We start from the raw sequence: 27,251 nt of genomic DNA on the forward strand, positions 1-27,251 counted from the left end.
TAAAAGATTTGTTTTTTTTTTTTCTTTCTTTTAATATTAATTTAAAAATTAAGAAAACGCTTTAAACAATATTTAAATAAAACTCAGAGATTTTTTATTTTTTCTGTCATCTTCATAGACTGCTCTTTTTTACGCGTTAATATTTGATATATGTGTAAGCTGTTCAATGAAACGCTTTTTAGCTTATGTAAATATATTTTGTTACTTTTATTATTTATTTTTTCTAAAAATTTATAACATTGTTTAGTTCTTAAAAAAATAAAATATATATTTGAGTAAAAAAGACTTATAATTATGTTATTTAAAATTCTTTAATGTATATAAATATAAATAACCTTTGTATAATTTATGAAATTCATTCATTAGTCAAATTAAATTAAATCTAACAATTGCTTTATATAAATAAATAATTCGTGATGATGATTAGACTTGGTGTCCTTGGGTAAATAAATTTACCTTCGATAAGGACTTTTGTTGTAAATGCCTCGTTGATTTTCTTCTGACATAATTGTGTACAAAGAATACACAACACACCAACTATATGTAAAGAGTGCTGCAAAGTAAAAAAAAGAAGTACAGAAGTCTTTTACTTAATTACTTAGATGTATATATACATATGTATGTATGTAAATTTATATATAACATACATAAATTATTTGTACTAAAAAAGCGGTACTTTTATAAAAATACTTAGAACTTTGACAGTTATTTCCCTTTCTTATTTCTATAAATTTTTCGAAAGGAAAAATTTAAAATATTAAAATATAAAATTTGATTAAATCTAATGCTACATCTTGACTAAATATAAATTCAAACAGAAAAAAATGTTTCCAATTATCAGACTTTTTTGTAAAAATATCAGATTTTTTTGTACATACGACAAAATTTAGGATTTAATCTGAGTCTGAAGGGTCTTATATGTAAACACTGTTGTACATTAGACTTTTGCCTGACGGAAAATAATAGAAATTACTATATTATAATTGAACTGAACGCTAAATTAAAGATAACAAAATCAAAAATAACTCCAATTTGAAAGTTTTGATGTGTAAACATATCTTAATGGCAGTTTTTATTTTTTTTCGATTTTCGAATTGATTCGATATTTTTAAGAAGTTTTAATCTTTGTTGAAGAAGTGTACGCATGTAAAATATTTTTTGACGATCATTTGAATAAATAATTGTGTGCATAGGACAATTTTATCGTGTCACATATATATATTTACGCAAATTAAAAATAATTTATTCAAACAAAAAATTAATATTTAATAAGCTTAATCAAAAAAAAAAAAAATAAAATTGATACTTGCACTAACCACAAGTTGAAAAGTGCTTTACTCTACACATATACATATGTATATATGTAAATATGAATGTACATATATAAAGTATCTACTTACCAACGGAAATTAAACCGATAACTAACCACAATATGCCTACAATGGTTAAACCATCAATAAAGTAGACTATAGCAGTATAAATAACAGAAACCAGCAAACCAACACATATCATAATACCTAATGCTACCCAAGGTACCATACAGAAATGATTTCTCTAAAAAAATAATATAATAAACGAAAGCTTCGAACAGAAAAGTTAATTTACATACCTTAAAAACTCCGACAATCATTAATGTTGATATAATGATTGTCATCACCAAATTTATGGCCAAAATTATTTTAACTACACTTGGTGGTAACCAATCCAGGACTATTGTCTTAAATTCAATGCGTGTTGTAAAAATTAAAACGATTGAAATGATTGAAAGTATAATAGCCAGAAAACCAGAAAGAATTGATCCAAATCTTAGAGATCCACACCAACAGAATGAATTTAATAATGGTTTTGCCATGATTCTATTTTAGGTAATTTAGAAAAAAAAATTCTTAATTTTAATAAACCACTATATTATTGTTAAATTTTTTTGTTAACTTGAAATTTTAATTTTTAAATGTTAATTCTGCGGGTTATATTAAAAATTAAACTATATATTTGCTTATGTTAAATTTGTTAACTTAGTTCTATTTTAAAGAAACCTTATAAAATCATGCGTACAATATGTGGAATGTGTGTAAACAATTAAAGTAGGCAGCTAGGTAGGTATACCTACATACCTACATATACATTAAATACATACACAATGTGTATAAGTACTTGCGTTTGTTAACCTGCGTAAACTTGTTTTATTCATATAGAACAAAAAGTACTAGATAATTTAAAACAAAAATCCCATTTTAGTAATTTTAATTTAAATGTTTTAAAATTATTTGTTGCAAATTTTTTTCTTCTAAAAAATCAATTTTAATTCGAAGGAAAATATTTACAAATTTGGCAATAACATGTATCACACTTATGTGCATACATATGTATGCACATATGTATATGTATACACAGTTTGCTCGAATCTTGTCATTTTTTCGCACTTACGTAATATCTTAAATGATTTTCAATCCGAAATTTTTTTTTTAAACAAAATCATTTTTAGTTTAGCTTAAATATGCACTATTAATTGTTTTATTAGAATATATACAAAATTCTTACTAACCAGTACAATTTTTTTTTGTAATATTAAATAGTCAAAATATTGATGCAATCAAATTTGATATTAAAAACTAAAAGACTAGAAAATTGTTTTGTTATGATGCTTCTAAGTAGTATTGTATACTAAAGTAAAAAATAGTCGAATATTCTAAAGAATATCTGAATATGATTTGATGTGTTGAGTATGCGTGTATTCCTTTGTGTGTATGCGTGTGTTTAAGTTTCGTTATTTCTCAGAACCCTATAATCTAAAATAATGTAAATAAAGTATTTCAAATTCTTTAATCTGAAGAATTTAAAAAAAAATAATGTTTATTTTATAAAATACGAATTAATTTTACAAAATAAAATATTTAAAAATACCAAATCAATTATTCATACCAACTTTCACACTAATGTAATTTTATATGTTTACGGAATAACCAAACCAACTAAATAAAAAACAATCGGAACAAAATGAATTGAAATCCAATGTAACATATCTACACACTATCTAACATATGTACATACATGGTGCAAGTAAAATGTCAAATTAATAAAAATCTTACGAGAGTGATCAACGATCATCTCCTAGAGATGTCAAAATAAAATTTTATCTTGTTTCCATTAAGCCTTCTCCATACTCTCCATATTCTACTGAATTTTATTATTGACACTGTCAGCACTGAACTAACTGATCGAAAATGTATTAAATTAAATATATGTATTAAAAAATAGTTAAATTTTATATTTTATTACGCATTTATTGGATTGCAGTATTATACTTTGATTCTGTAAAAACTGCAATTTAAGTTTATTAATAATGTTCAAGTTAAAAAAAAAATTATACATTTTTACAGAGTTTACATATTACATTTTATATTTTTTTTGTTGTTTTTTTCATTTTTTGTATTATTATAATTTTTTAAAAAAAGTCTCTTTAACATTGTATTATACTGCATGATTGTGTACTGAAAATGCTACATGCAGAGCTCTATATACCGCACTTTCATGTATACGAAGAGAGTTCGGCATTAAGAGATAAGTAATTTTATATACATAAATATATGTCCAAATTGTATCACTTTTAGTTTTTGTCTTGTTAATTTAATTTTGTGCTATATATAAACGAATGAAAATTCTAAATAGAAAATATGTGCTATATATAACGAATTTTCATTCGTTTATATATAGCACATATCTATAATTTGTTTTCTCTTCTTGTCAAATTACTGATAATTGAAAAATAAGAAATTTCTAATAAACTAAAACTTTGCTAAAACAATAATTTTTCTTTAAAGTATAAAATTATTTATATGGTGTAATTATGAAGAGTATATGTATATGACTTAATGTAAATCTAATGTAAGATCGAGTAAAGACTTCTAACAGCTCAATGTAAAAAAATAGAAGATACAATATTCGAAATAATCGTTAAGATTTTAGCAAAAAAAATGGAATTAAATAATATAGCCATGTCAGATGTAGATCACGTACTTATAATTAAATTACTAAATACATACATATTTTACAAAATAGAAAAAGCTTAGATCATAGAAAAAGGTTAAAAATGAAAGAGTTATAATAAATGCTTTTTGATGATTTGCTTTTTTTTTGGCAATTCTTACTCTTTCAATTATTTAGTTGTTAACTACGGTTTAAAGGTAAACAAAGTTACTTCTCCAAAAATCTTTTTTTATTATCTACATAATATATTTGAAATTATTAGTTAAAAGCTTATTAAACTGTGATATATGTATGTACATATATACGTATATGTATATTGAAATGTTGCAATATTATGTTCATCTTTTAATTTAATTTGGATCTATTACAATTAAAGAGTATCATATTAAAAAATGAAGGTTTTCCTAATAATTTACATAGTGGAGGTAAATTTATTTTTCGTTATTATTATTTTTGATTATTATTACCAAAAATTTGTTCGAAATTATATAATTTTATTAATCATTATAAAAAAAGAAATCAAAACAAAAATCTTTTTATAAAATTTCAATATTTAATCTGAAATTTTGGAAGCAAATTGTTTAATACGTATAGTGGAAATAAAAATAAAATAACCTGTTTTAAGCTTTACTTTATGATCCACCTTGTGATGTAATTTAAATAAAACATGTTTTTGACTAAATTTATGTACTTCATTATGCACGCGATGAATTTTAATTTTATTTAGATGACATACATACAGAAATGATAGCTACTACACAGCTTTCCTTATAGATGAATCAATAAAATATTGAAAATTTAAACGTGCAGTTAACAGAATTGATAACAGATAACAAAATTGATAGTTGGGTACTTAAATTTTGCTCATCACGATTAACACTATTTTAGAAATTCAATACATACTGTTAAGCTAGTATATAACCTTCTACCCAAGTTTTATATACTAATGGTTCGAAAAGTAGTTTAAAAAGTAAACAATTCGGTTATAGTTATCGTACAATTGTATTTACACAAGTTTCTACACAATATTCCTTTTTATGAAAATTTGCATACAATATTTTATATTTATATTATATATAACGGTACTCGATTTTATGCACCAAAGAGTGAAAGTTTTATGGTTATATGAATGTATTTTATACTATGTACATTATTTCATTCATAATAATTGGAAATTTATAATGTGCAAAAATATTGAACTGAAATTGATAACACAAGATAAATATTAAAATTTAAAATTAAAAGTGCACAAAAAATTACATTTTATTTTGCTTCCGGAAATAAATAAAGGAACTGGTTTGTTAAAAATAATTTTTTATTTTGTTATTGAATTGGGTTCCTTAATACTAAAAATGCGGTTCTTTCTATTACGAAACAAACCGTATGTAATAATTTTGCTGCATGTATGTACATATGTATAATGTTTAGATTGAGCGGATAATTTTGAAATTGTTCAAACAAAAGAGTTACCAAAAAAATTTCAATTCTGTGACCTGTGTGTTTATTTTCCATATGTACGCTAATAAAAAAAGAAAAGAAAAATTACGAATAAAAATTCAAATCACGGTTTCACCCCTTGTAATATAACTTGTGTTTACAATTACAATGAGATTATGTATATATGTATGTATATGTGAGTATATGTAGATTATATTTATTTGAAAATTTATAAGTTAATTATTGTGAATAGTTAGCGGTAAAGTCGGCAAAAAATGTACAATCCGATAATTTTGTTTATTTGTATAAATTTAAAACAAAAAAAAAATGTTTGAAAGAAAAAAAGTGAAAAGTACAATCGTTCTGAATTTTCAGAAATTTTTATTGTTTATTGTTTATTTTCGAAATTTCACACTATAAAAAGTATGTAATTTAAAAGGGTTTGGATAAAAAAAATCCTTCCAACTCAAAATTATCTTTAATCGAACAATTTCACTTAAGGGAACGGATTATACGAAAATTATAAAATTTTTTGAAAACTTTTTCTTAAGATTATCACAACAAAGCTGTTCGCATTAAATAAAATCCATAAAATTCTGAAACAGTAACATTAATACAAAAAATACGATTTCTATGAGTTATTAACTCCAAAATCTTAAAGTTCGATTTTTTCAAATGTGTAGGTTTTAATTATGCCAGCGTTGCAGCAAACAAGCAATATGTTAATCAGTAAAATAATTTGGCAATATAACAGACTGCCTAAGCTGTAACGATATAACAGATTAATTCAAAAACCCGTTTCATGAATTGCATTTTTATTTTGTTTTGCAGTGTTTATTTTCTATAAATATTGATTTTTTTATTAATATTAATATATTAAATGTTTTAGGTTTTTATGATCTATCACAGTTCAGGTAAAGCAAACGATAGTGAAGTAGAAAAGGAAAATGCATTTAATGTTACCGATGTAATATCTCAACCATCATTTCGTTTTCCACCATTTTCTCTTCGTAACGGAACAAATATTTATTCTAGACCGGGTGTTTTAGTATCAAGTTGGTTACCAGCATATTTTCCTCTTCCATTATTTTTACATGATCAACAAATTTTCAACAAAAGTATAGATGAAGATATTGTCAATAAAATTGAAGAAGGTGAAAGTGATGAAGATTTGAATAAGTTTAGAGAAATCGCAAATCAATCAATTTTAAAGGAACTTGTTGGAATCACGAGTCAAAATATTTTAAGCGAAAGTGTAGAACCTTCAGATCAACTGATTTCCGATAAGACTGTAGATTTACAAAAAAATTTTAATGAAACTAAATCCGTTATAGATCAACCAATATTTGATAAAACTAGAAATATTCCAAATCAAACAATTGAAGATAAATCAACGGTCATTACGAAATTACATTTAATTACAAAAAGTGGAAAATCGGTCGATATGAACCAATTTACAGCAAATGAATCACGCATTGACAAGTCAATAAAAATCACTAAATTATACTTGATTAATAAAACTGAAGCAATACATGAAGAAGAAAGGAATCCAAAATTCTAAATTGTTAACTAATCTCTAGTCTGATTTAAAGAAAATGAAAGTAAATATACAAATGAATGTAATAGTGATTTCTTTAATGTACGTGTCTATATTAAATTTATATGTATTCTGAAATATGTGGTTCAAAATAGTCAAAATGTTGACTCAAATATTTAATTTATTTGCTTGAAAAACTTGCTACTTCCGAAATTAAAATATAAATTAAGTTTACTATAAAATATTAAAAAAATATCACACTAATTAAGAATGTATGAGTAATGTCCTAGCAAAAATAAAACTCCTAAATTATATACATACATTTAAACAACGATATCCACAAAATAAAAAATGTAATTGAAAAACTTTTTTGATAAAAAAAATTTAAGTATTTCCCATAATTATGAACCTCGTATAAACATGATTTTTCCCTAGTTCCGCATTACATTGTGTGACCCATTTTTTTTTTTAAAGCTATTTACATTTTTTGAATTTCTGTATCCTTTATTAGCCATCTCATGACATTTTTCTTTACACTGATTTCAAATTTCTATACGCCTCTAATTTTTGCTCTAAATTATATACTTTCATTATTCGCATATTATTCAAGTCACATAACGAGTTAAAAATATTGTTTAGCGGTGTATATAATTATCTAATAAATTACCATTGTGCGTTAAAAATTAATTTACTATAAATAAGCAGTTCTTATTATGTAATACATATTGTTGTTATTTGCTCTCTAAAGAACCGTAGAAAATTATTTTATTTTCTTCACCCATGTTGCAAAATGCATCCCACCCAACGAAGATGACGAAAAAACAAAAAAAATGAATTTCAAATTTCATAATTTACCCTAAAAATAGTGTATGCAATCAAATAAAATAATTTTATTATAAATTTTACAAATAACTAAAAAAACATATTGATTATCTCTTTAAAATAAAAACTACTGATTTATATTGCCCACTATAGTCTTATAAATTAGCACATTTGAAGTGGTTCATATAAGTATACAAATTATATAAGTATATGTAAATTAAAACTTATGTAGTTTTGATCCCTGAAGCTGACATATTTAATTTAATGTTTTGAAAATTTTACGAGTTTCAATGTTAAAAAAACGTGTCAAAGTATTACCAACCGCTTTATGTATGTAATGTTTGTTTTTACTTTTAAGTTTTTAAATAAAATGTGCCACGTGACCGGACACACTTCAAGTTTGGTTTTTTTCAAAAACATTGTTAAAGGGAAGAGGTATACCACATCATCTGCACGTCTCTTAATTTGTCATGTTTCATTGTTCTTCATTTCAGTTTGTGTACATTTTTTCTTTTAATACTCCTGTATCTTAACTGTGTTTGATATTTTATGTCAAATAGTATATATAAAATAAATCTTACTGTGCTCTAGAGCATTTTAAAAAGTTGAGTGGATTTTTTTTTCAAATATATAAAACAAATTGAAAAGTGATGATAAATTCATTATAGATAATTACAGGAAAAATCAATTTTGTAGAATCAATTACATATTATGATCGAAATACACATTGAAATATTTAGATATCAGATAATATGTTTGGATTTAGGAAAATATAGAAGACCAAAAATGCATAATAAAATTGTATATATGTATTTTGGTACGTACCAACTTTATTCGTTTGAGAGACGTATATTCTCAACAGAGTTAAAATTCCAGCATGCAAGCAGGACTAAAGATACAGCACAACAAATTTAAACAGAAATGGAAATATTTACCTTTGAACAAACCTTAAATAGAAGCTGTTTTTCTTCTTTGTTCATGCCTGGTGCACTCTGTTTTGGGCTAGGCACTTTATTTCTATGACCGGCTTTTTCGATATGAATCATTGACCTTAAGTTTGATTTGTCACCAAGTTTTTCGGGGTCTATACACCTTCCTTTTGGGTTCCAATCTAATACCTGCCTGACTATCGTACTATTTGACCTCCGTAACGTTTGTCCCAACCATCTTCACTTTCTTTCTCTTTTAGCCACCTTTATAGATCCGTAATCGTCCATAGTTTATTGTTTGTTATTCTTCTGGGCCAGAATATTCCACATATTATTCCTGGCCATCTATTGATTTACTCCTATTCCTTAGTAATGTACGCTGTGTTCGCCAGCAATGATATACCCCGGTGCCTCTTTAATATATGCTGTGTCCACCAGACATTTTTAACCTATTTTACATAGGCATTGAATATTCTGATCTTGGTCGCCCTTGAAGGGGCGTATTATATATTGTTTTCAATTTCAGACATCTAGTTTTTTTGGTGTTTATTTTGAGATTATTTTGGGCAGCATACCCGCACATTTATGAGCTATGAATAGAACATATTAACCATCATATCATATATGTATGTATATATATTCTATATCTATTAGCTGAAAAAATAAAAATTAATTAGTCAATTGAATTTCAAATTCAAGCCTAAACTTATTTTAGGTTTACAGGGATCATTATTTACTTAGGTTAGGTTAGTTTGCACGGCCCCCCAAAAGGGTACACCTTGGCCACCAAAGCCCGTTGTGATGCCGCTTATTTATTAGATAATTTACTTAAACGCTAGATTATTTACTTAAAGATGCTCAAAATAAGAAAATACAACCATTCTCGTAATTCATTTTACAAAAAAAGTCCTTCGAACTTCGTATTTCAAAAATTCAAACATTTTCAATGTTCAAAGCCAATTATACATTTATAAATATCTCATGGAAACAACACATGACTAACCGCATTGTTGAAGGGTTGCATAAGATTGTGTAAATTTCTTTTAAAAAATTGAAGTTCTTCAAAAAGTTTTTCCTGGTTGATTTCGCTAGCAACCGAAACTCATTACGTCAATTAGTTCCTAAAATACGGTCAAAGATGTAAAATCGGCCTTATTTTAAAAGTGCTGTTTCCCAGTTCTGAACTGATACTCGTGAAAAATTTACTGGTTGATTATTTTAATAACCAAACTTGAAATTACATATAGAATTCCTTTTGAAAGTAGCTGTGTAATAAAATTACGTGCTAAATTCTAGTTTTGATTTTCTTTTATTTTAATACTTAAAAATAATGATAAATAATTCCAAACACCTAATAACGAACCGACAGCAATCCTTATTACCCATAGTTGACGGTAGTAATCCTCACAGTTGGTGTTTCCTCTGCTAACTTTACAACTTTTCTCTGCTAATCAAAGAATTCTGGCTTAATTTTTTTTTCTATATAGTACAAATGTACGGCATATATACATAGTTCACAAAATATTGTTTTTGTTTAAATTTTAAAGTTGCATCGGTGCATAAAAGGTAATTATAAATTTTAATGATTTGATTGAATTTTAAATAATTTGTTCTTATTCATTCCATAAAAACACTATATAATCACTATTATTATTATTCGGACCGAAGCTTCATTAAAAATTTAGGTATTTCCACGCTTTTCTTTAATATAAAATAAATTCCGATACTTGATATATGTACCTACAAATATTTCAAAAACTTTGTTTACTGAAAACAAAATATTTTATTCGTACACGAATTAAATTGCATTCAAAAGTATTCAAAAATTTTGTTACCGGCTGATTAATGTTATTATTCTCATTTGATAGTTTTTATTATTTTAAAGTCCAAAATCATTTTTGAAAAATCTTAAAAAAATTTTATTAATAGTTATGCACACATTAGCAGTTATTGGTTTACTATCACTACGCATGTTCTTTTTTTAATTATTTTTTTATTATATATTCATATGTACATTTACTTATAAAGGTTTTGCAATATGCGCTGTACATATGCACCCCAGAATTTTAGAAAATGAACTGTATATATTGTGTAAAAAAAAGTATACAAACATTTCAGAAAATTTTTGCAATGAATCCTTTAAACTGTCTACTATTACCACAACTAAACATATCGCACTGTCTACTACAATGATATACTCGTAAAAACCATTTTCCCAGTCGGATTTTTAAAATCTTTAGAAATTAAAAAATTTTTAAAGAGGTAAGAAATTTGAATTATATTAATGTAAATAAATATATTTATATTAATATATTCTAAATTAATTCTAAATAATTAACGCCACACATTAAAATTATTACATGATTAGAGGCAAAATAGTATCATCTAAGTTTAATTCCTATATCTGAATGGTCGTTGGTAAGTGTTATTAATAGGGAGTTGAATATTATATCAATAACTGGATAGGGTCGCAGAAATTAAATATAAATCCTATCAAATCCATATATATATGAGAATCTACAAAACACACCCACCGATAATAGTTTGTATAACATCACATGTTTTGGAACAGGTTACTGAATATAAAACTCAATACACAACATACACAATATATAATATTTTAATGATACAAAACTTAATAAAATTAAACTTAATTCGGCAATACATTGAAATTTTGTTGTTTTATACATACATAGTTTTAAAATATTTATTATAAACCCTTCAATGAAATAATTATCTAAGATATCCCATGAATTGAGAAAACTTTAAGTTGATCTTAAACGTCAAAATTCTAACAAATACTACCGCAATACTAAAAATAAGCTCATAGGGGCTGATTTCTAAATTGTCAAGAAATAAAATTTTACTAAAATTCTAAAGTCCAGGGTGACTGACTATCAACGAACAAGTATTTTGTGAAAACAAACAAAATTTCATTTTGCGATTTTATATAACTGAAAAAATCCGCTTGGGTATTTTTTATATCACATTTATGCACAATATATATGTGCATATATATGTGCATGTTTATGGACAATTTCACTGGAGTATTCGAAAATTACAATGTATTTGTATTGCTAATAATCCTTATTAAGCCAAAGAATAAACATATATGAAAACATTTCATTGTATTTGCATTCTTTAAAATAATGTAATGGGAAGAAGATTTTGTTTTATTTTGTGTGAAAACGGTAGAAAAATCACACACAGATTATATACATAAATATGTATATTTTAATTGGTACCACCTATTTGATAATTAAGATGTACATTTTTGGGATGATCCCTTTTTTCTCAAGGGATAAATGAATCCTTGAGATAATAATAATTTTTTAAACGATTTAGTTAAATAAGTTTATTTAAACAGGAAGCAATCCTTAATTTTTGGTCCTAAAAAAAAGTAAATAAAAAAAATTTTTAAATTTTGAATTAAATTAAAAATAAGAAATTTTAAAATGTCAAAAAATCAGTTACCAGACTCATCATCATCTCCTTCTTCAAGGTTAGTTTTAATAATATTTCTTTGGTACCAAAATATTTCTTTCTTTTTTCTTAGTGTCTATTAATTATTAAAGTCTATTTTAAATATTTACATCCATATGTGTATCTTAATTATAAAATTGCTAGAGAAAAATCTCAAATAAGCTCTTTCAGCTCAATAGTTGCCAATAGAATGACAACAATAATATCGTAGGTAGGGTGGCGGTATAATAGTGTCCTCTTGTTCTCTATCAGGAGATCTGTACTTAATTAGTGTGTATATACTGTGAAATTAATATAAAATTAATATTATATAAGTTAAAATATATATTTTTATTATAAATTTAATTATTGATTTAAGAAAGTATAAAATTCGATTGTTCAACCAATTGTTCTTTCACATTTGTGTTTTCTTTTGACGATTCATTAAAGTATATAATTAAATATAACAGGCTATGTTTTCCCGGCGGATTAAAGAAAATAAGTTAAAATATGGATTATAAGAACAGAACTTGTTGGCCCGAGAAAAAATAAATCTTTTAACAGAAAGTTCTTTTAAAAGAAAATTATCAACATATTTAAGCGAGAGGTGAAAAATTTTGTTTCCGTATAAACAAATGAAACTTTGTGAGATATATCCCACATCCTTAATGGTAATATACGCAGAACGCCTCCAAATACCATTTCTTGTTAGCTTATTGTGTCGAAATTACAAACATTTTCGCAAACTTAAGAAGATTTCTAAAAGTATACCGTAAAATATTGTGTACTACAAAATAAACAGTCAAATTAACCACCGTAATCTTGAAATTGTAATAGATTGAATAATGTTTTGAAGATTTTTTGTATCTTTCTCGGCCCTCCCAAGCTATCGTCTTTTAAAATTATGAAAACCTCAATTCTTGACGACAAACTTTATCAAATTTCTATAAAAGGAATGAAGTTATGGCAAATCTCAAGTTGCAAGTTTAATATGTTATTCCGTTAGCACAATGACGACTCTTTGAATTGTGAACATCCTAAACATATGCAATATGTTCCATTGTATTAATAGAATAGCTTATTTAAATAGAATACAGGACATTTTTAAAAAAAATTTTATTCTCATTTTGTTGAAAGGAAAATGTGGTTTGAAAAAGCATTGGTTTAGTGTTCTGATTTAGTACTTGATAATAATTTTAAACAGCAGTAGCTATCTAACCATTGTTCAAAATTCGTTCTTCTTTGGAAAAAAATTTTTTTGAATTCAGAAAATGGAGTTTTTTAAGTATTCTAGAATATTAAAATATTTAAAATGGCTTTAAGCTTTTTAACTGAATATATATACATATATACATAAATTCAATTTGATATACATAATCCTGGCGAATAAATATATATGTATTTCCAAAACTTCCACAAGGACCATATTTTTTGTATTCTTTAAATATTTTATGTGTGTTTATGAATTTGAAATGAAGGCTTTTCCATAGAAAAAAAAATGTATAAGGCTCCACCCATTTTTTTTAGTTGTATGTGTATATGAAGCGTATCCTTGGCTTTTACAAGTTTTTTTTTATACTATTTTAGATATTTTAAGATTTTTAAGATTTTAAAGAACAAATTAGTTACAAAACCTTACTTTAAAAATATGTAAAAATTCGATTTTCATCTCCAAGCTCCATATAAATTAATTTCAAATATGTATGTACTAAGCGTTTCCATGAGCTGAATGAATTATCTTGGTTTTGCTTTTCTTTTCATATATACATGTTAGAAGAATCTGGGACGTTTTTCCCGGAACTAAAATTTAAAGCTAGTATATACATATCAGAAAGCAATAAAGGTGCTTTCTTTGTTTCTTTCTATAATGTCGCAGTAAATATTTTATAAATCTCAATTTTGAATGTTTACTATTAATAAATTTTTATCGAGAAAACTGTTATAGTTGACCTTCTTCAAATTGTTGTAAAGGAAGAACCAAAAGGAACTAACCAAAAGGAAGTTCTAACCAAAAAATTTTCTCGTATTTCTTAAAAAAAAATTACATAGATACATAAGTATGTGCAAATGTTATTAGGAAAAATGTAAGCCGTACAAGCAGCTTTTAACAAAAATATTCTCGCCAGTTATCAATTACATTGATAATTGCTTGACTTTGCCAGTTTATTGACTCATAATTGGAGTAATTGGATTACACCCTAATACTTATATGTATAATTGTAAGAATAATAATTAATATGAGTTTAATACTCCTTACGTTAACTTATTTCACAAAAGGAATTGGTAATATACATATTTACCCTTTTTAAATTTCTCTATATGAAAATTTTTTCAAATGTCTTTATATTGATCTGAAGAATGCTACTGCAATTTCTAATTACAAGAAAATTTAAATATACCTAGTTTTTCCGACTTTCAATATAAAATAATGTAGTATATAGCGCACACACATAATTATGTAGTTAAATTTTTGAAGAAAATCAATTAATACTCTTTTGTAATACTCTTTTAATCGTTATTGAACTCTTCTTTTATTTTTAGTCATTTAAATATTCATAATCTTGAAGAAAGTTTGTTAGCTTCTGATTTCACATCTTCAGTTTATGTAGATCAGCATAATATTTACAACAACAATAAGCAGAATTATAACACACTCAATGCAAATTTGAAGCAATCTCAACAACAATATTTAATTCAGCCAGGTAGAAGAGTACATACATACATAGTTTACTTTATTTGTTTTTGAACTAATTAGAAAAATTTTTGATTTTAGAATATTTGGACTCTTCTTCAGGCCCCGTTTTACAGCAGCAATTTCAACATTGTTCTACTGTTCTTTGCGATAAGTCGCCAAAGCAACAATCAATCCCCAGAGAAAGAAAACGAATGCAAAGGTTAGCCCTTTATAATAATGTAGTATATTATAATATGTAGTATTATAATTAAAAAAAATCAAAAACTTATTTATATAAATATACATATGTATGTATGTATGTATCTAGCTGATGGGTGTAATATCGAATTCTTTAACTATCTGCAGATAACATAATTTAATAAAGTTTCTTAGATATTTAGACATATTTTTCATGAAATCAGAATTATTAACAAAAAAAAATTTATCACCTTACGAGATCATCACATTTCCATATGCATACTATCTATAAATATGAACTTACATAATTTATAATTTTTTAAAATTTTTTTGTGATTTTAAAACAACCACTATAAACTTATTTATGTTACAAACTGCATATGTGTACATATATTTTTTATATCGATCTATTAATATTTAATTCGATTTACACAATTATCTAAAAATTTAAATCAAAATCTATGATAATTTTTTTGTGTCATTAAATTTTAGTAACATAAATTCGGCTTTTGATGAACTGAGAATTCATGTTCCTACATTTCCGTATGAAAAACGTCTCAGTAAAATTGATACATTACGCCTAGCTATCGCTTACATAGCTCTGCTACGAGAAGTTCTACAAGTAGATTGCGATCCTTTAACATATGTTGAGAAATGCTTAAAAGGTGAAATAAAAGCTGACAACGCTCACTGGAATACCAGCGGTAAAACAAAAGGACCAATTAGATATAATGAATTTCTATTAGAACTAAATTTAAATATATCAGTCGCAGGTTAAGAAATAAATTTCAATGTATAAAAGTAGGGTACATAATGTATAAAATTTTCATACAATTCAATCTGTATAAAATTTTATTCGCAATTTACAAATGAAATATTTACAAATGATATATTTAGATTAAGAACAAATAGAAATTCATAATTGGTCATACAACATACAAATATTTTGCAATTATATGTATGTTGTTTTTATTTTGTTTTTTAGATTTAACAGCTCGGTTATCATGGATAAATTGGGAAAATTTGGGTGTATATCGAGGTCGCAGATCATTATTCACATCTCTTGCTTTGTCTTCTGAACCGTGGGGTGGATGTGATCCTCTTATGTAATTTTAAAAGCTGGGAAACAAAGTCAAAAATTAAAAAAAATTAATTATGTAATCACAAATGTTACCTACATATTCAATATTTAAAGGAACTTCAATATTCATCGTTTTATTAATATTAAGTTAAACATAACAATTATAATCAATCATCTTTTTAATATAATACTTAATCATTAATTAAAAACAAAGTGTAACCATTAATTATTAATTAAATAAAGAAATGAAAGAATGTTGTCGGAAGCTAAAGCTCAAAAGTTAATTTGCTTAAATTTGGATTTTTTCTTTCAGTAGTTTAATAAAAAGTTCAAATATTTATTTGAAATTTCCGACTCTGGAAAAACCCATTTTGAATTCAAAATTGTCGATTTATCGTTTGGATAAATTATTTTGTTGATAAGGGAGCTCTTTGCTTCAGAAGATAATTTCTTTAAAAGAAGCATTCAAGAATTGTCAATATTGGTACAAATTGTCAATATTGACAAATAATCTCTTATAAATTTTGATGAAAACTGAGCCCATTATAAGAAAAAAAGGTAGCAAAAATATTAAACACAATAATTTTAATTTCATTGAATAAATTGATGCTTCAGTTTAAAAATTCATTGCGTTATTTCATAAAATCATTAACTTTTTTATTACTAAAACTTGCTCAAAGTACAATAAAAGCAAAAAATTCAGTGTAGGACTAAATCATCTTTTATTTAAAAAATTGTTAATGAATTTGAGAACTTGACTAAGAATAGTAATATAATTTTCAGTTGAAATAAAGAAAAAAAGAACAATTTTGTTCAATTTATTTATCTTATAAAGGCAATTTTTATTTCCTAAAAATAAAAACATTTACGTTCATACACATATACAATGTAGTTTAAGTTTAAATAAATCGCAGTTCATATACATACATATATTATTAGTATTTATATACAAGCAAACTAGAAATTTATGATCACCGATTTTTTTTAGTCTCTATAAATATTTTTTAATTTCTTATCTATCTAAGTCTATATTTACTTCTACATCAAAATTACCACTCAGTTTAGCTGTAGCCCATGATTCAATATTTGACAAAGTGTTTTTTATTTCTAAAGCACTAGGTCTCTTTTGGGGTATACTTGAAAGCATTCGCCTTAACAAAGTATGTTCTTCAGGAAATTGATTTGAGAAATTTTTAGGAAATTGTTCTTCTCGCAATGATTTCAAAACTAAAATTCGTTCCATTTCTGTATTAAAATAATACAGCATTTCAAAAAAAATAAAACCAAGTGAATATATATCAACTTTATAATCATAAGGTTTCCCTTGGATTTGTTCTGGAGACATATATAGATAGGTGCCAACATTTTCAGTATGATTAAACAAAGTATCTGTAGGTGTAGAGTAGTTTACAATTTCTTTTGAATCAGATGACTCGACTGAATCTGGCATAAGAGTTACAAGACCAAAGTCTCCTATTTTAATTTGTCCATTTTGAGAAAAAAATATATTGCTTGGTTTTAAATCTCGATGTATTAAGCCTTTTTGATGAACATAATCAACAGCATCAACAATTTGCTCAAAAAATAAGTGAATTTGAGGTATCCGAGCTTCAGGTAAGCGATCACGTAACCAATCACGTAAACTTTGTTTTTGACACAGTTGCATTTGAATATATAAGTAAATTTTATTTCCAGAACCACATCTTGGCGTTTGTTTTTCGCCAGAATTATTGTATTCAGAGTAAGTTTCTGAAACACTTTCGATATAACTATTTCGTTTTATAGATTTGGAATTGTCTTTTGACGCAAAGTCTTTAGAATTTTGCTTCGAATATTCAAATTTAATTTCAAATGAATCATCGAAGGTAGTGGGGTTTTCAGCTTTATCATCAATTAAATAAGCTTCGGAGAAATCAGAATGTGCAGTGGAATCAACGGTGGTTAAACTTTTACTTTTAGAAATATTTCTAGATGAATCCGATGAATATATGTTTTTGTTAAAAATACTCATTTGAGAATGCATTTTTTTATGATGGAATGATTCGTCACTTCCTATTGAATCCAGTTGAAAGTTTTTAAAATTATCTTCCTCCCAATCTGCTGGTGTTTCTTCTACCCATGCCTGAAAATACCTAATATAAAGAATTATCAAAAAATGTTTTCCTTTACAAACTAAAAACTTGTGAAATAAAAATTACATACCTTACAATGTTATGATGTTCACAATTAGCTAACGTCCTAACTTCTCTTAAAACTCGATTTCTTTTTTCTGCTTTATCGGGCAATAAAATTTTTTTAACAGCGTAGTTGCAATCATCCAATTTATTTTTTGCTTCAAAAACTACTCCAAAACCTCCTTTACCAATGCAACTAATTATATCAAAATCTAATTTAAAACGCGAAACAAAATTATTTTCTGAGGTACTTCTAAGAGAATCTCTACTTTTTTCGCTTTCATTTTCAGTAATAGATCTTTGCATAGTTTGAATTTCCATTGGAACTGATACACATCTTTCGATGATCAAAATATCTCTGCCTCTATTTATTTTTGGTAAAAATAGGTTCACTATAAGAGCTGTAGCCAAGGAAATAACAATAATTTCTTTCCACCAAAACCAAAGGGAAATAATAATTATTTCAACAGGAGTGTTGTCAACATCCACAACAAAAGGAAAATCGCTTGAGTTTTCACTTAAATTCCCTTTTCCTCCATTGTTTGGATCACATCCGTTTATAAAATGAGCACTAAATAAATTATTGACAAATTTTGGTTTAAAAATAGATAAGGCAGTTGCCGAAGTGTTTCCGAAAGTGTTTTCTATCCCACAACCTTGTGAATTTTTCACAGCATATTCCTGCAAATTATTTTCTTTTTTGTTGGATATCAGTTGTATCAAATTATTAGTAATTGGCATCAATTTAAAAGATATATCGTTTTTCAATGATTTAGAGCTAACAAGCTCGTTACGCTCAAATAGAATTTGAAAATAGTTTGGTTCGAGAACATAAAGTTGTTTGTTGTAAATTCCCAAATATATGGAATGGGGAACCAAATCATTGTTTTTATCAAAAGTATTCCAAACATTTTGCGACAAATCAAATGGATCGATGCTTTCTAAATTGCCATCCATATCCGTTTTCCACATATTTGCTATAGGAAGATCGAACTAAAATAATTGAAATATAGTAAATAGTGTTAAATTTAATCTTATTATAATTACTTTATATTCCCAAAGAGAAACATTTGGCTGGTCCTTATGAAAACCGTATACTATTGTAATACCATCTATTATTTTGATTTGGATATATAAACCATGGTTTTCCGTAAATAATTTATGTTTTGAATTATGGCAATCAAAAGATTTTAATAATTCAAGTTCATGATAACCCACGCTGAAATTCCAACGTTCTAAACCATTTCTAGTTTCTATCGCACGTATAGTTTTTGTTTGACGTCTAACCACAATAACTTCGTTCCATTCAGCATCTATATAATTGTTGGAATCTCCATTCAAATTGCTTCTAATATCTTCAGTATTGTTTAAACAACCTTTTATAGAACATTCATATAAAATTTGCCCTGTTCTTGTTGATATTCCATAAGATCTTATTTCTTTTCCGCCAATTATTTCTAGATTGTCAGAAAATTTGAAAGAAGAATCTAGTAAATCATCTGCAGTAACTGATGTTTTGCTTATGTATTCGCCATCAAATTCATAAATACTTCCTCTTAAAGATGGTATCCACCGTATTAATTGGTCATTGTTAATTAATTCAAGACTATGTATACTAGAAGAAAGTAAAGGTCCTGGAGCAGTTTCTGCTACCCAATCGCGCTTTCCAGTTGATAAATCTAAAGCAGTTATCTTTCCATCCAGAGTTGATATATACAGATGTCTGCAAGAACATACGAGAAATTTGAGATTTGTTTTAGAAAAGTATGAAAATGTGGGTATAGCATGAAATAAATTTAGAAAAGAAATCATTTTTAACAGATGTGTTTTCTATTTTGATCTTGTGAAATTATTACGTAAAGAAGGCAAAGACTTTAGCTTGCTTCCACATCATATCTTTAAATTAAAATGCATATTAATTATATTATAATTTAAATCTTGTATTTATGAAAATTACGCTTAAATTAGAGAAAGACTTTTTATATTTATGAGGATCATCTTTCAAAAACTCAAATTTTTCAATAGAAAAAAAAATATCTTCGTCTCTCAAGTATGACGAATTATTAACATAAGATTGCAAATTCAAAATATTTATTACCTACCCAGTACTAAATTTGTTTGATTCTTCATTTTGGCAATGCCTTAAATTGTTTGTTACACCTAAGGAATAAGCTTTGACATATATTACTAAACTAAGAATTAAAAACAATATAATGTTTTTTTTATGATTTAAAAACTTAAAATTCATTTTCGAAAAATTCAAACTTTCCCATGTTTAAAACATTCGCAGTGTTATAGTTATTATACCTACACTATTATCACTTTGCTAGCTTACAATTTGTCATTTGATTGCAAACTCAATTTGTACGATTTTTCATTTCAATGTCATATACAATATGTCAATTTTGTTAATTTTAAATAGAAGTGGAACACAACATTGTTAAAAAAGTATCGAATCTTATTAAGTAACATAAACATTTGCTACCTTGGTAGCAAATGTTAAAAATTGGGTATATAAAAATTGCAATTATTTCGATTTTTTAATTTCTTAAAGTTAAATTACTGTGGGTATTTCTATGAAACTATTACAAAACTAAAAGTTGCATCTCCACTCGGACATTTTAGCAACTTTTTGGAAAAGTATAAACTTATTTATTTTTGACAACTTGTTGTCAAATTATAATTCAATTGTTTTTTGTTTGTTGCTACAGTTGTAATTAGACTCACATTACGATTTATAATTTTAAAACGATCAAGTTATTTTGGATCCGTTCGTTTATTCACAAAAATTACACAAAAATTGATATAGCACGTTCGTTCGTCTGCTATAGCGTCTGAAAAAATTCTGCAGTAAGCGAAAATGTTTCAGCGATTGGAGTAAAATATAAGTTTTGGAAGAAAATGGTTTGTGTCCGAAATAAAGAATAATTTAGATTTCAAATAGAGTTATTGCAATGTATTTGATTAAAAAAAAGTTCATTGTTTTCAAAAATCATGTAGATTCTTTATAAATTAATAGATTCTTTATAAATTTTTTGAGGTAATCCTTAAAAATATAAAATGTAAATGTAATATGAAAAATATTTGGCTATAGTGAAATATGAAAAGTTGTGAAAATTTGCGATTATGGAAACCGCTAATAAGTTAAACCATTTTTTATAATTTGGTGTCTAGAGAAAACACTCCTATATTTATCAAGAGTGTTTTTTTTTTTTTTCATTTATAGGTTCTAGAATGTGATACAATGGATCTAGATAAAATTTCAAAGATTGATCTCTTTTGTCGCTTTTATGTTTTTCTTGTAAAAATTACCGAAAATCAAGATCTATATTTTTCAGGTCTTGTGACAACAAAATATGTAAACAGATACATACTTATGTAAGTAACATGCATGTATGTACATATGTACATACCTACATTTATGTACTTAAGTTTTTTTGGTAATGAAGCGAAAATCGGATGAATAAAACAAAATATCTTTTGGATGAATATTAGAAAATAATTAACAAATAAATAATGGAGGATAAATTCGTTTACTACATTACATATAAAGTAAGTACATTGAATAAAGTATATTGAGTAACTGAGCATTAGTCAAAAATCATTATAATAAATTTTTCTGCTAACACAATTATCTTTATATATATTACTTAAATACCTACATTTCATATTTCTTTTTATTTTACAAAAAATTTCAAAATATACCATTTATCATAACGTAAAGCAGTAGATAGTGAAAAAAAAATCATAAAGTAATTAAAATCAAAATTCATTCATAAAAAATATTAAAACAAAAACCAAACTAAGACCACAATGACAGCTGAGTGAACAAAACTTTTTAATTAAGCAATTTCTACTAAAAAAGTATTTTATTTGATAATTTCATAAGAATTAGAGTTAACAATACAATTATGTAGGAATGTATGTATATGCACATAGTTATTTATTTGCAATATTTGCTTAATAGTGGACGGTTAGTACATATCCATTATATTAATATAACACCAATTAAATTTTTACTAAAAATGATAGTTCACGATCATTTTTAACTAAATGTGTGTATGTATGTATATAAGTAGATTTGTTCAAAAGATTCATAAAAAATTAAACAATATTACTTGTATAAAGTTGAGGTACCTATGTATGCAATGTATTTAAAATGAAGTTCTCAACTCAAAACACTATAAACATACAAAACCAAAACATAATTGCGAAGTAAATAATTATAAGTAGATATGTATGTAATAAAATACAAAGCAAATAAATATGCTCCCTACCGCTTATGAGTTTTTTTTATTTTGATTCAACAAATTAAATTTTTGGAGGTTCAAGTTTTTTTCAAAATATTGAAACTAGTTATTTCGCGATTTTCACACTTAAAGCATTTTTTATTTATAATCTTAAAGATTTTCTTTTTCTATTTTACATGTGTTACACCATATATGGCAAATTTACGATAAGTATTTGTACAATAGATAAAAAAAGTATATTAAAAATGTTCTAACATTAAATTCAAAATAAAAATCATAATAGAAGTGTACATTCGCTTTTGCTTTCATTTAGAATTTTTAATTTTATAATTTGTATACCTACTATCATAAATTAAATATTGAAAAAATTAAAATTAAATAAATTTAAAATGTGTAAAATAATAGTAGTTACTTTACTATTTTTACTTGGATGTTGCCATGGGAATGAATTGGGTAAGATAACGATTGCATTTTCCTTTGTATTTTTAATGTACATATAAGTCAAATTAAATTATTGATGAATTGTAAACGAATTGTGATTCTTACTTACGATAAACAAAAAAATGTTCACCGCTTTGAAGTTATTTTACAACAAACTTGATTTAAACTTTACTAATTAAATTCATGAACATAAATTACAGAATGTTTTTATAAACTGTTATCGTAATTATTATCATTAATAACATTTTATACGTTATGAAAGAAACATACATTCATGCATATATATAAATTAGAAATATACAAATTTGATTTTTTTGAAATATTTAAATTTAATTTTTACAGTTAATACCGTAATACGAATAATAACTTCGGTACTTTTTTCTACAAATACATTTAAAATTATTTCATCATTTAATTAAATTTTGTAATAATATTAGTTTTTTTTTTTCAAATGCAGCCAAATTACTTAACGATGTAAAATAATGTAAAATAATACGAGCTCAGGCACAAAATCATTATGCGTTTATATACACAATTGTTTTTAAAAATGGTTGTAATTGGTTTTGTAGTTAATATGTATACTTGTTCACAGGATTAGTAATCTCATAAATAATCATGGAAATTCTTAAAAAAAATATTTTGAACAAATTAAGTTTAAAGTTCCTTTTTAGAATAATAATGGACATAATATAATAATTTGAAATTCTGCACCAAATTATTATTTGTAACACGTTTATGGTCTGAATATAATGCATACTCATACAATATATAAATTTTGTTGCAGCAATAACGTTAAGGACTTTTTGAGAATTTTTTTAAAGTGTTATTGACTTGTTGCATCGCATATTTTAATATGTGTATATGTGGGTATTCAAAAATTCACGTACTTAAAATATTACGATATTATTCTTTTTTTGTTTTTACTGATTTAATATTTTTTGTTATTCTTATTTCAATTAATTCATTTCCATTTGATTGACCGACATGGAGCTTAAATTTATAGCTAAAATCATATTGTTAATTTTAAGTGATGTAATCTTTATTTTAAGTTTATAACCATATCTTTTTATTTTGTTAAATATAGGCAATGCAAACATTTCGACTGCAAACTCGTAAGTAAGTGAAGTAAAAAAAATTCTCTTCATTTTTCTGTTTTGATGTAAGCACATAAAATAAAGCGTGTATTATGTATATAAAACTAGGTCAAAAATCATTCAAGCATCATTTAAGTATTTTTCTGAGTATTTTTGTTTTTTATCTTACTTATATTTAGTAACATAAAACCAGTTTAATTGTATTTTCGGTATAAGAAGTAAATTAAATAATACCAAGCAATTTTGAGCATAAAGGTATAATGTACGGCACATACATACGTACGTCAAAATTTACGTCTGCTGTATATTATGGCTTTAAGAGTGAAAATTATGTCCACTTACAAATATATAAACTTTTTGCATCTTATCAAAGTCACGCAAAACTTAACCTATGTACACTTCCTTTATGCCTTGCCTTATGGCCAAGACCTTCAAAATAAAATTTTCCTATAGAAGGCTTGGTGTCTTTTACAATAAAAAAAGAAGCAATAAAAATAAACAATCCTTATTTTACTAAAACTTCTTTTATATTATATACACAACATATTTATGTATTTATATTAGTTCATAAAGTCCATAATTTAGGATGAAAAATAATTTTCAACTATAGGCTTGCCAGGTTTTCACTGCAAGAAATCGGGACAAAATGTATAACAAAATAAAATTAGCCAGTAATTTTTGTCAAGAACGTTAACAAACGCACTAAAATGACAGGTAAACCATAATAGTCCAAGAAAACCGTCGTCTGAGCAAATTTACTTTCAATTTACATTTTAATTCTGGTTGAATAAAAGCTGTATATGTATATGTTAATCGTGCCAGAAACTCAGGAAAAAAACGATTTCCAGTAAATCAATTTTAATATGGAATTTATTAAATGTCTTGCTGCGCATTTGGTTACTATTTGTCATTAGAATTATTCACAATTACTTGTATTATTTTTGTGTTAGTAGAAGCTGCAAAAGGTTACAATTTAACTAGGGCATAAAACTGTGTATATTATAATTACGGCAGATTATTAACTTTTTAATATGTTTCTACAACAAGAAGTTTAACAACAATTTAACAACTCGTAAATTTAAATATTTTTATTAAATACTTACTCTATGGTTGGCTGCAAAAAAAACTGCTAACCAACGTAGGGTTAATTTTTTAAAATAATTAAAGTACACGCATGTAAAAAAATTTGTTGACGCTCCTTAAATTAATACATTTTAAGGTAATTATTTTTTTGCAATTTGTATTCAAAACATTTTCACAAGTTGAGATGAAGGCCGACAATAAAATTGAATTTGTTTTCTGTTTTTTTTTTAATGTTGTAATTCGTATTATATATTTTCTTCATTTATATAAAGTCAAATGTTTTTATTAAAGAATAAACAGGTATTATTGACCTAAAGGTATCTTATACATCTTTAATTTTCACATTCTACGTTTATTTCGTTATTATTCGCGAACATAAAACGTTTTTTTTTTATGGAAAGAATTGACTCATAATCTCTTAAAAGTCTTGCAAATCTGCGCTTAATTAAATTTAACTGTATTTTTATATTTAATTGTAAATATTTTTTTTTCTCTATTTCAGCTGAATACATTAAACCCTGTAATAAATCTGATCCTTATATAAATGTGTGTATAAGAAATTCATTTAATCATTTGAAAAATTACTTACCAAATGGAATATCAGAATTAAATGTTCCTCCACTAGAACCTCTAATAATAGATGAACTAGTAATGGAAAATAATGCGGGTGCAATTAGAGTAAAAGCAAAATTTTCTAGTATAATTGCTAAGGGAGCCAGTAATTATGTGGTTAAAGAAGTTCGAAGCGATATTACGGTAAGTTTTTTTAAATTTATATTTTCTATTACTTGTTTATGTTCAAATCTCCAAATTTGTTCTGTTTTGTTCTTGTTCTAATTTTGTATTCTTCTAATAATGTGTTAATGTGTATGGTTTACCCATATATGTTATTGCACCTTTGTTATATTCGTCTGTATTTTATGAATAACTGAAACTAATTTTAAAAAATCGCCTTTTTTTTTGAGTTTAGAAATTACGATTTGATTTAAGCTTAGGACTCCCCTTGGTTGAAGTTTTTGGAAAATATGATGTTAATGGGAATGTTCTTCTTTTACCAGTTAGATCAAATGGAAATTTTTGGGCGGAATTCGGTATGTTATTGATTTTATAATATTAAAAATTGTTTTGTCAAATAATAAACTTTTTTAGGGAACGTAACGACTGTAGCTAGAGTTTATGGTGTAGAAAAGATAAAAAATGGTATAAAAGTTTTACATATAGGAAAACTGGCAATTGATTTTTCTTTAAAGCATGTTAAACTTCGAGTTGAAGATACAATTAATTCTGGAAATATTTTAGGTAATATGTATTATATATATGAAAGCTTCTTTTAAAAATTCCTTTCCTAAATATATTAAGATGAACTTATGTATTAAAAAAAATCTTTGTCTATGAATGAAAAAACTATTGCACTTTCAAAAAAAAATAAATTAATAAAGTCCGTGCATTATCCATTTATAATGACATTTAATTGGCAACACAAAAAATTTGATTTCACAATACTAAATCGGAATAATCTTAAAATGATTTCACACCTTTACAAATACAGTACATATAATATAATATATTTCTTATATGGGGAACTAATTTTAATATTTCAAAATCTTTATGTTTCAGGAGAAGCTATAAACCAATTTTTAAATGTAAATGCGCAAGAACTAGTAAAAGAAATGAAACCGGCAGCATCTAGAAGCATAGCAAAGTTATTTCAAAAAATACTTAATAATGCCTTTTCAAAAATAGGAATGGATGATTGGTTACATCAATAGAATATAAAATTGTTAAAATAATCTAACATTTTTGATTAACACTTCAGGCATTTTTTTTTTATTTGTTCAGAATTCATCATCAACATTAATTAATAAGAAATTTAAGAAAAGACTTTTTATACTATATAAAATTAATTCTATGTGTTTTTATTTAATATTATTTAAATGTGCATCACATTTATATTTTCAAATTTAGTTTGCTTGCCATCGTTAACACGGTATTAATTCTGTGTATCGTGTCTTGCTTATAAAATGTACAAAGCACATAATTATTTCCCACATGGTTTAAACGGGCTTAACTTCTTCGATGTAT

The 27,251-nt window shown here is 25.4% G+C and overlaps 5 protein-coding genes across 6 annotated transcripts; 3 read left to right on the plus strand and 2 right to left on the minus strand.

The window, feature by feature from the left end:
- Positions 1-183: 183 nt before the first annotated feature.
- On the minus strand, positions 184-2,796 carry LOC129607351 (uncharacterized). Its single transcript, XM_055518305.1, has 4 exons — positions 2,546-2,796; positions 1,610-1,856; positions 1,401-1,554; positions 184-553 (listed from the first exon to the last, which is right to left on the minus strand). Exons 2-4 carry the CDS (start codon positions 1,850-1,852, stop codon positions 453-455), a joined length of 498 nt encoding a protein of 165 aa, XP_055374280.1. The 5' UTR covers positions 1,853-1,856; positions 2,546-2,796; the 3' UTR covers positions 184-452.
- Positions 1,739-8,347, plus strand: LOC129607350 (uncharacterized). 2 transcript variants are annotated; one of them, XM_055518304.1, is made up of 2 exons: positions 1,739-1,865; positions 6,314-8,347. In XM_055518304.1, the coding sequence occupies exon 2, from the start codon at positions 6,320-6,322 to the stop codon at positions 6,983-6,985; it is 666 nt and encodes a 221-aa protein (XP_055374279.1). In that variant the 5' UTR covers positions 1,739-1,865; positions 6,314-6,319; the 3' UTR covers positions 6,986-8,347. The 2 variants fall into 2 exon arrangements, with proteins under 2 accessions (XP_055374279.1, XP_055374278.1); XM_055518303.1 differs by lacking the exon at positions 1,739-1,865 and adding an exon at positions 4,293-4,412.
- A 3,733-nt stretch (positions 8,348-12,080) lies between these two features.
- LOC129607529 (uncharacterized) lies at positions 12,081-16,683 on the plus strand. Its single transcript, XM_055518561.1, has 5 exons — positions 12,081-12,214; positions 14,716-14,876; positions 14,948-15,068; positions 15,539-15,750; positions 16,032-16,683. Exons 1-5 carry the CDS (start codon positions 12,168-12,170, stop codon positions 16,154-16,156), a joined length of 666 nt encoding a protein of 221 aa, XP_055374536.1. The 5' UTR covers positions 12,081-12,167; the 3' UTR covers positions 16,157-16,683.
- Positions 16,684-16,825: 142 nt separating this feature from the next.
- On the minus strand, positions 16,826-20,624 carry LOC129607258 (eukaryotic translation initiation factor 2-alpha kinase). Its single transcript, XM_055518126.1, has 4 exons — positions 20,404-20,624; positions 19,349-20,024; positions 18,330-19,294; positions 16,826-18,259 (listed from the first exon to the last, which is right to left on the minus strand). Exons 1-4 carry the CDS (start codon positions 20,547-20,549, stop codon positions 17,140-17,142), a joined length of 2,907 nt encoding a protein of 968 aa, XP_055374101.1. The 5' UTR covers positions 20,550-20,624; the 3' UTR covers positions 16,826-17,139.
- Positions 20,625-22,940: 2,316 nt separating this feature from the next.
- On the plus strand, positions 22,941-26,938 carry LOC129607498 (circadian clock-controlled protein daywake-like). The gene is made up of 5 exons (XM_055518527.1): positions 22,941-23,004; positions 25,672-25,925; positions 26,140-26,260; positions 26,319-26,468; positions 26,787-26,938. Exons 1-5 carry the CDS (start codon positions 22,941-22,943, stop codon positions 26,936-26,938), a joined length of 741 nt encoding a protein of 246 aa, XP_055374502.1.
- The last annotated feature ends 313 nt before the right edge of the window (positions 26,939-27,251 follow it).

This window comes from Condylostylus longicornis, unplaced genomic scaffold (genome assembly GCF_029603195.1).
Source record: "Condylostylus longicornis isolate FDR11 unplaced genomic scaffold, ASM2960319v2 ptg000027l, whole genome shotgun sequence".
In the NCBI taxonomy this organism is placed as follows: Eukaryota; Metazoa; Arthropoda; class Insecta; order Diptera; family Dolichopodidae; genus Condylostylus; species Condylostylus longicornis.

Bases quoted from the DNA above. Each gene is read 5' to 3' on its own strand.
- LOC129607351 (XM_055518305.1), bottom strand. From the start codon at position 1,852: ATGGCAAAACCATTATTAAATTCATTCTGTTGGTGTGGATCTCTAAGA. The intron at 1,555-1,609 runs GTATGTAAATTA...TTATTTTTTTAG, and splicing joins TGATTGTCGGAGTTTTTAAG to AGAAATCATTTCTGTATGGT. The intron at 554-1,400 runs GTAAGTAGATAC...TTTACTTTGCAG, and splicing joins TATCGGTTTAATTTCCGTTG to CACTCTTTACATATAGTTGG.
- LOC129607350 (XM_055518303.1), top strand. From the start codon at position 4,380: ATGAAGGTTTTCCTAATAATTTACATAGTGGAG. The intron at 4,413-6,313 runs GTAAATTTATTT...TAAATGTTTTAG, and splicing joins TAATAATTTACATAGTGGAG to GTTTTTATGATCTATCACAG.
- LOC129607529 (XM_055518561.1), top strand. From the start codon at position 12,168: ATGTCAAAAAATCAGTTACCAGACTCATCATCATCTCCTTCTTCAAG. The intron at 12,215-14,715 runs GTTAGTTTTAAT...TTTTATTTTTAG, and splicing joins TCATCATCTCCTTCTTCAAG to TCATTTAAATATTCATAATC. The intron at 15,069-15,538 runs GTTAGCCCTTTA...ATTAAATTTTAG, and splicing joins GAAAGAAAACGAATGCAAAG to TAACATAAATTCGGCTTTTG.
- LOC129607258 (XM_055518126.1), bottom strand. From the start codon at position 20,549: ATGAATTTTAAGTTTTTAAATCATAAAAAAAACATTATATTGTTTTTA. The intron at 20,025-20,403 runs GTAGGTAATAAA...ATGTTCTTGCAG, and splicing joins TCAAACAAATTTAGTACTGG to ACATCTGTATATATCAACTC. The intron at 19,295-19,348 runs GTAATTATAATA...CAATTATTTTAG, and splicing joins TTTCTCTTTGGGAATATAAA to TTCGATCTTCCTATAGCAAA.
- LOC129607498 (XM_055518527.1), top strand. From the start codon at position 22,941: ATGTGTAAAATAATAGTAGTTACTTTACTATTTTTACTTGGATGTTGC. The intron at 23,005-25,671 runs GTAAGATAACGA...TCTCTATTTCAG, and splicing joins TTGCCATGGGAATGAATTGG to CTGAATACATTAAACCCTGT. The intron at 25,926-26,139 runs GTAAGTTTTTTT...TTTTGAGTTTAG, and splicing joins AAGTTCGAAGCGATATTACG to AAATTACGATTTGATTTAAG.